The sequence below is a fragment of the Rhinoderma darwinii genome, chromosome 1 (genome assembly GCF_050947455.1).
Source record: "Rhinoderma darwinii isolate aRhiDar2 chromosome 1, aRhiDar2.hap1, whole genome shotgun sequence".
NCBI classification, from domain to species: Eukaryota; Metazoa; Chordata; class Amphibia; order Anura; family Rhinodermatidae; genus Rhinoderma; species Rhinoderma darwinii.
In genome coordinates this window covers 3,900,602-3,908,966 of record NC_134687.1, presented here as the reverse complement: position 1 = coordinate 3,908,966, position 8,365 = coordinate 3,900,602, and the positions used below count along the sequence as shown (strand labels likewise).

The following is an 8,365-nucleotide window of genomic DNA, read 5'->3' as shown; positions in this document are numbered from 1 at the left end:
CATTAATGTCCTTTTTGGCCTCCGTCGGGCCGGATTACGTCTATATTTTTTTTGACGCATGGAATAGCGTCGCAGCCCGCACTGTTCCGTACAACGTAATCCTGTATACAATGTAACAGCGCAGTATATGATCTTATAACATGGGAGGCTACGGGTGACGTATCTTACTGCAATGCGTCGCAGGTAAAGGGTTAACACAGACGTCCTTGTCTTTTACATGGCTCTTCATGATGTACTGCATACGTTTAACGGACACATTATAGTCTAAGGGCGACGGATACGTTAAACGGATGTGTAATAGCGGCATCATAGACTGTAATGTCGTCCGTTTATTGTGTAGTCATCGACTCTCGCCGTCCCCGGGTCACGACGTATCCGTTTACCGTATAACATTATAATCTATGGTGACGGGTAACGCGGTTTGTCATCGTCACAGCCGGCGTTTCACATACACGATGGGAGATTATCCTGCGTACACGACAGACGTGGTGTGGACGGGGCGTTCTACTGCAGCGCCCGCGCCGGTTACGTTTATATATTGGATGATGAGCGGGCACGGAGCAGTGACGGGTGTAGTGCCAGGCGCCTGTACTGACCATCATTGCGAGCGCTTCGTACGGTTTTCTGGTTTTATTGGATGTTTCCCCGTTGTAGATTTCCGCTTTGTCGCCTCCGCAGCTTTTTATGGGACGCACTTTAATATTATGGGACGGTTCTGCTCGCGGCGCTGCCGGCGACTTCTCTCCAGTGCCAGCAATGAGCTGGTGTATTAGGATTATGGCATTGCCGGTGTTAACCCCTCAGTGCCTGGGGCTGGCAGTCATGTGACGCCCGGCGGAGAAGTGGTCCAGGGATTAATTCCCGAGGGCTCCTGATGCTGCTCGGTTGCCGGGTTACGGCCGCTCCTCCTTTGTGTCTCGCCGCCTCCTTCTCCCCCTCCCCTCCCCCTTTGCTTGGATATGGGAAGCATCTGAGCCATTAAGCCGTGTAGAAGATCTTCCCGGGATCGGAGCGGCCCCTCGTCTCCTCGGCTGATGATGTAATCCGTACACGGGGCGGTGGTTACACGGAGCAGCAGCGCCGGCCGGGACGCCATCTTTCCATATTCCCCTTCGGTGTTGCTCCATCTCTGGAGGAGGGGTGGTGGTGGCATGGAGAATCCCGGCTGTGACTGGCAGGGGGGAGCGCTGGATCTATGACCTCCTCCGTGCAGCTCGCTGCCGCCATTTGCAAGTGATTGTGGGAAAGCTGCGTCTCCGGCTGCGGTCTCGTGATTTCATGTCTTAACACTTTTCTTCTCTTTATTCCTCGCCTTGCCCTTGTGTGACCATGAAGCAGGCACCGACGACCAGGAAGGTACCCGCTCCCCTGCCCGCCTCACCCTCCTTACCCGCTCCCCTGCCCTCCTCACCCGCTGTCTTGTGTTGCATGATCTAATACTGAGGAGCTGCGGCCTGGGCCCAGATTGGGGGTGCCAGTACTTGTGTGCCCACCCTATGTAACATGACACGGGGTGCCCTGCTCTGGCCCGGCTCCATGTTTACTAGTCCGATCTGTTCCTGGGAAAGCTGGGTGATCGGGCTGAATGGCAGGGAGGACGTAGCTTTATAGGATCCGGTCAGATGAGAGTTCAGGATTCCCAAGTGGATTGTCACCCGGCTTTTTAGAGTCCTGACCGGATAATCTACCGAGTTATTCGGGGGTATTATTATATGAGGAGGCAGCGTGGACGTTCAGGGGTACGGGAGAGCTGGGTGGGCATCCTCTGTGAGACCTCCGGGGCCCGGGCAGCTCTCCTCTGTATATCATCAGGACGTGGCTCTACAATGTGTGGTCTCCTGGGGTTGTGGGGTGCACGCTACACTAGTGACCCCTGTACTGCGCACTGTCGGGGGAGGTCATCAGATATAGGAGCCCCCCCCCCGTACCGTTATATTGTCCATTATAAATGTCTCCTGTAAATAAAGCTTCATCATTGTACAATGAAAACTTCTGCAACTTTCTAATAGACTCGATGTATCAATTTCCATTTGCTCTGCTTGCTGTCAGTGAATGGGAACATTTGCATCAAGACCCATGCTGACCTAATTCTTCTAACAGCTGAGGGTTTGTTACAGTGAATCAGTCAAGGCAATCCTCTGTGAGCTGAACTCCACCGATACATTGTAACAATCTGTCATGATTTATGCTGCTGATGTATCAGTCTGGAGTCCCGGCTGTTCAGCTCACAGAGGATTGTCTAGATTGGATACAATTGTAACAAACCCTCAGCTGTGACAAGTAGCCTCTGCATGTAAATGATCCACTGTGACAACCAGCAGAGATCTTGAGAGATAATTGTGCGGAAGGGAAGTGCAGAGTTTATTAGAAAGTTGCAGAACTTGATTATACGGTGATTACACTTTATCAGCGGGGGGGGGGAGGGGGATTGCAAATTAAATGATACATTGTAACACAACGCTTCAGCAGTGGGGGAGGGGCCCGGCTGTCCAGCAGTGAAGGGATCTGGTCTACTAATATCTGATGTCCTCCACTGGGGGGTCAGAGACCACTACTAGTTAGGATGATGAGCGTGGTGGTGAGGAAGATAATGGTAGTGGTGTTGATGAATTGAAGGATGGTGGTGGTGGTAATGAGGAGGAGGAGGATGATGGTGGTGGTGGTGGTAATGAGGAGGAGGAGGAGGATGATGGTGGTGGTGGTAATGACGAGGAGGATGATGGTGGTGGTGGTAATGAGGAGGATTATGGTGGTGGTGGTAATGAGGAGGATTATGGTGGTGGTGGTGGTAATGAGGAGGATGATGGTGGTGGTAATGAGGAGGAGGATGATGGTGGTAATGAGGAGGAGGATGATGGTGGTGGTGGTGGTAATGAGGAGGATGATGGTGGTGGTGGTAATGAGGAGGAGGAGGATGATGATGGTGGTGGTAATGAGGATGATGATGGTGGTGGTAATGAGGATGATGATGGTGGTGGTAATGAGGAGGATGATGGTGGTGGTAATGAGGAAGATGATGGTGGTGGTAATGAGGAGGGTGATGGTGGTGGTGGTGGTAATGAGGAGGATGATGATGGTGGTGGTGGTAATGAGGAGGAGGATGATGATGGTGGTGGTGGTAATGAGGAGGAGGATGATGATGGTGGTGGTGGTAATGAGGAGGAGGATGATGATGGTGGTGGTAATGAGGAGGAGGATGATGATGGTGGTGGTAATGAGGAGGATGATGGTGGTGGTGGTGGTGGTGGTGGTGGTAATAATGAGGAGGATGATGATGATGATGGTGGTGGTGGTGGTAATGAGGAGGATGATGGTGGCGGTAATGAGCAGGATGATGATGATGGTGGTGGTAATGAGGAGGAGGATGATGGTGGTAATGAGGAGGAGGAGGATGGTGGTGGTAATGAGGAGGAGGATGATGATGGTGGTGGTGGTAATGAGGAGGATGGTGGTGGTGGTAATGAGGAGGATGATGGTGGTGGTGGTAATGAGGAGGATGATGATGGTGGTGGTAATGAGGAGGAGGATGATGATGGTGGTGGTAATGAGGATGATGATGATGGAGGAGGATGATGGGTGGTGGTGGTGGTGGTGGTGGTGGTGGTGGTGGTGGTGGTAATGAGGAGGATGATGATGGTGATTGATGCCTTGTATTGTGGAGTTACCCGGCTGTCCCGGACCCCCATATACACCGCTCCTGGCTGATCTCTGGGGATATTCCCCGCTTCTCGCTGTGGACTGATGTCAGGAGTGTCAATCCCTTATACCGGAGGCTGCAGATTATTGAGGGGAGCGGCGGCCGTAATCTGAGCTCGGGGTTCCTCAGCTGCGGATATTATAAGAACCCTTCCTCCTCCTGGAGCGTTGTAAGGACTATGCTGGGGGGGGGGGAGTATTGTAAGGACTATGCTGGGGGGGCAGAGTATTGTAAGGACTATGCTGGGGGGGCAGAGTATTGTAAGGACTATGCTGAGGGGGCAGAGTATTGTAAGGACTATGCTGAGGGGGCAGAGTATTGTAAGGACTATGCTGGGGGGGCAGAGTATTGTAAGGACTATGCTGGGGGGGCAGAGTATTGTAAGGACTATGCTGGGGGGGGCAGAGTATTGTAAGGACTATGCTGAGGGGGCAGAGTATTGTAAGGACTATGCTGGGGGGGCAGAGTATTGTAAGGACTATGCTGGGGGGGCAGAGTATTGTAAGGACTATGCTGGGGGGGCAGAGTATTGTAAGGACTATGCTGGGGGGCAGAGTATTGTAAGGACTATGCTGGGGGGGCAGAGTATTGTAAGGACTATGCTGGGGGGGCAGAGTATTGTAAGGACTATGCTGAGGGGGCAGAGTATTGTAAGGACTATGCTGAGGGGGCAGAGTATTGTAAGGACTATGCTGGGGGGGCAGAGTATTGTAAGGAAGGACTATCCGGGGGGGGAGTATTGTAGGGACTGTCTGGGGGGGGGAGTATTGTAAGGACTATGCGGGGGGGGCAGAGTATTGTAAGGACTATGCTGGGGGGGGCAGAGTATTGTAAGGACTATGCTGGGGGGGGGCAGAGTATTGTAAGGAAGGACTATCCGGGGGGGGGAGTATTGTAGGGACTGTCTGGGGGGGAGTATTGTAAGGACTATGCTGGGGGGACAGAGTATTGTAAGGACTATTCTGGGGGGGGGCAAAGTATTGTAAGGAAGGACTATCCGGGGGGGGGGGAGTATTGTAGGCACTGTCTGGGGGGGGGGGAGTATTGTAAGGACTATGCGGGGGGGGGGCAGAGTATTGTAAGGACTATGCTGGGGGGGGGGCAGAGTATTATAAGGAAGGACTATCCGGGGGGGAGTATTGTAGGGACTGGCTGGGGGGAGTATTGTAAGGACTATGCGGGGGGGCAGAGTATTGTAAGGACTATGCTGGGGGCAGAGTATTTTTAAGGACTATGCTGGGGGGGAGTATTGTAACGACTATGCTGGGGGGGCAAAGTATTTTAAGGACTATGCTGGGGGGGCAGAGTATTGTAAGGACTATGCTGGGGGGGCAGAGTATTGTAAGGACTATGCTGGGGGGGCAGAGTATTGTAAGGACTATGCTGGGGGCAGAGTATTGTAAGGACTATGCTGGGGGGCAGAGTATTGTAAGGACTATGCTGGGGGGCAGAGTATTGTAAGGACTATGCTGGGGGGGGCAGAGTATTGTAAGGACTATGCTGGGGGGGCAGAGTATTGTAAGGAAGGACTATCTGGGGGGGGGAGTATTGTAGGGACTGTCTGGGGGGAGAGTATTGTAAGGACTATGCTGGGGGGGACAGAGTATTGTAAGGACTATCCCGAGGGGGATTATTGTAAGGACTATCTATGGGGGAGTCTTGTAAGGACTATCTATGGGGGAGTCTTGTAAGGACTATCTATGGGGGAGTCTTGTAAGGACTATCTATGGGGGAGTCTTGTAAGGACTATCTGTGGGGGACAGTCTTGTAAGGACTATCTGTGGGGGACAGTCTTGTAAGGACTATCTGGGGGACAGTCTTGTAAGGACTATCTGTGGGGGACAGTCTTGTAAGGACTATCTGTGGGGGACAGTCTTGTAAGGACTATCTGTGGGGGACAGTCTTGTAAGGACTATCTGTGGGGGACAGTCTTGTAAGGACTATCTGTGGGGGACAGTCTTGTAAGGACTATCTGTGGGGGACAGTCTTGTAAGGACTATCTGTGGGGGACAGTCTTGTAAGGACTATCTGTGGGGGACAGTCTTGTAAGGACTATCTGGGGGACAGTCTTGTAAGGACTATCTGTGGGGGACAGTCTTGTAAGGACTATCTGTGGGGGACAGTCTTGTAAGGACTATCTGTGGGGGACAGTCTTGTAAGGACTATCTGTGGGGGACAGTCTTGTAAGGACTATCTGTGGGGGACAGTCTTGTAAGGACTATCTGTGGGGGACAGTCTTGTAAGGACTATCTGTGGGGGACAGTCTTGTAAGGACTATCTGTGGGGGACAGTCTTGTAAGGACTATCTGGGGGGGGGACATTGTAAGGACTTATCTGGGGGGGGGGACATTGTAAGGACTTATCTGGGGGGGGACGATGACGAGCATTGTAAGGACTATCTGGGGGGGACGGGGCCGAGCATTGTAAGGACTATCCGGGCCGGACGACTCTACACCTAACAATGCAGCCTGTGAATGAGGTCTCTGAGTACCCCCACATGCCAGCAGAGAGCGCAGCCAACTGTGACCTGCCCGCTTGGCACATCCATCCACTGTCTGGTGGGAAGACATGCATAGCATGACCAGTAGAGGGCAGCACTAGAATCTCCATGTATATCCCCATAGAACGCCAAGTCACTATGCAAACACTCCAGTCACATCCAGACCCGCACTTACAATTCTACTGCTAAATTTTGTCTTATACTCCAGTCAGATCCAAAGCTGCATTATAATTCTGCTGTTACATCATGTCATCCTCCAGTCCGTTCCAGAGCTGCACAATCCTCGCAGTTTAGATGACAGATCGCTCTTCCCTCTGCTGCACTCACCCAGCAGGGGACACCAGTAAAATGTTTCTACATCCTGAGAAACAGCTGGAAAGCAGCAGAGTTTGGAATGTAGCTTTGGTTGTGACCAGAGTATATAACATAATGTAGCAGGGAAATGATGACTGGAGTCTGACATACGTAGCAGCAGAATGGTGCAGCAGCTCTGGATGTGACTGGATTATATACAGTATGGAGCAGCTCTAAATGTGACCAAGGCATATAACTTATGGAGCAGCAGCTCTGGGTGTGGCCGGAGTATATACAGTATGGGGCAGCTCTAAATGTGACTAAGGAATATATAGTATGGAGCAGCAGCTCTGGGTGTGACTGGAGTATATACAGTGTGGAGCAGCAGCTCTGGGTGTGATTGGATTATATATAGTATGGAGCAGCAGCTCTGGGTGTGACTGGAGTATATACGGTATGGAGCAGCAGCTCTGGGTGTGACTGGAGTATATACGGTATGGAGCAGCAGCTCTGGGTGTGACTGGAGTATATACAGTATGGAGCAGCAGCTCTGGGTGTGACTGGAGTATGTACGGTATGGAGCAGCAGCTCTGGATGTGACTGGAGTATGTACGGTATGGAGCAGCAGCTCTGGATGTGACTGGAGTATATACAGTATGGAGCAGCAGCTCTGGATGTGACTGGAGTATATACAGTATGGAGCAGCAGCTTTGGGTGTGACTGTAGTATGAGACATGATGAGTTGCTCCTGGATGTCACTAATAACTGTCTGTCTCGCTGTCTTTTTCCCCCCCTGGCTGCTGACGCTTCTCCTGTCTGTCTGTCTCTTCCTGCCACTTCTCCACAGATCACCACCCGCCGCACCAAGGTGAGCGCACGATATCCGCGCACCAGTGTCTGTGTATGGTGACCATCCTGTTATGTGGGGGGGGGGGGGCATGGTGGTGATTATTATTATTTTGAGTTGTCCTGTGCATCACACGTGGACTGTGTATGTACTGCATCACACGTGGACTGTGTATGTACTGCATCACACGTGGACTGTGTATGTACTGCATCACACGTGGACTGTGTATGTACTGCATCACATGTGGACTGTGTATGTACTGCATCACACGTGGACTGTGTATGTACTGCATCACACGTGGACTGTGTATGTACTGCATCACACGTGGACTGTGTATGTACTGCATCACACGTGGACTGTGTATGTACTGCATCACACGTGGACTGTGTATGTACTGCATCACACGTGGACTGTGTATGTACTGCATCACACGTGGACTGTGTATGTACTGCATCACACGTGGACTGTGTATGTACTGCATCACACGTGGACTGTGTATGTACTGCATCACACGTGGACTGTGTATGTACTGCATCACACGTGGACTGTGTATGTACTGCATCACACGTGGACTGTGTATGTACTGCATCACACGTGGACTGTGTATGTACTGCATCACACGTGGACTGTGTACGTACTGCATCACACGTGGACTGTGTACGTACTGCATCACACGTGGACTGTGTACGTACTGCATCACACGTGGACTGTGTACGTACTGCATCACACGTGGACTGTGTACGTACTGCATCACACGTGGACTGTGTACGTACTGCATCACACGTGGACTGTGTACGTACTGCATCACACGTGGACTGTGTACGTACTGCATCACACGTGGACTGTGTACGTACTGCATCACACGTGGACTGTGTACGTACTGCATCACACGTGGACTGTGTACGTACTGCATCACACGTGGACTGTGTATGTACTGCATCACACGTGGACTGTGTATGTACTGCATCACACGTGGACTGTGTATGTACTGCATCACACGTGGACTGTATGTACTGCATCACACGTG

General features: G+C 51.6%; 1 protein-coding gene across 2 annotated transcripts in view; it reads left to right on the top strand.

Moving 5' to 3' along the window:
* The first annotated feature begins 935 nt into the window (after positions 1-935).
* DCTN1 (dynactin subunit 1) overlaps positions 936-8,365 on the top strand; it is a 50,532-nt gene continuing 43,102 nt past the window's right edge. For both annotated transcript variants that reach the window (XM_075855488.1, XM_075855480.1), the window contains exons 1-2: positions 936-1,356; positions 7,339-7,359. In XM_075855488.1, the coding sequence (XP_075711603.1) occupies positions 1,330-1,356; positions 7,339-7,359 (48 nt within the window). In that variant the 5' untranslated portion in view covers positions 936-1,329. The remainder of the gene's footprint in view (positions 1,357-7,338; positions 7,360-8,365) is intronic.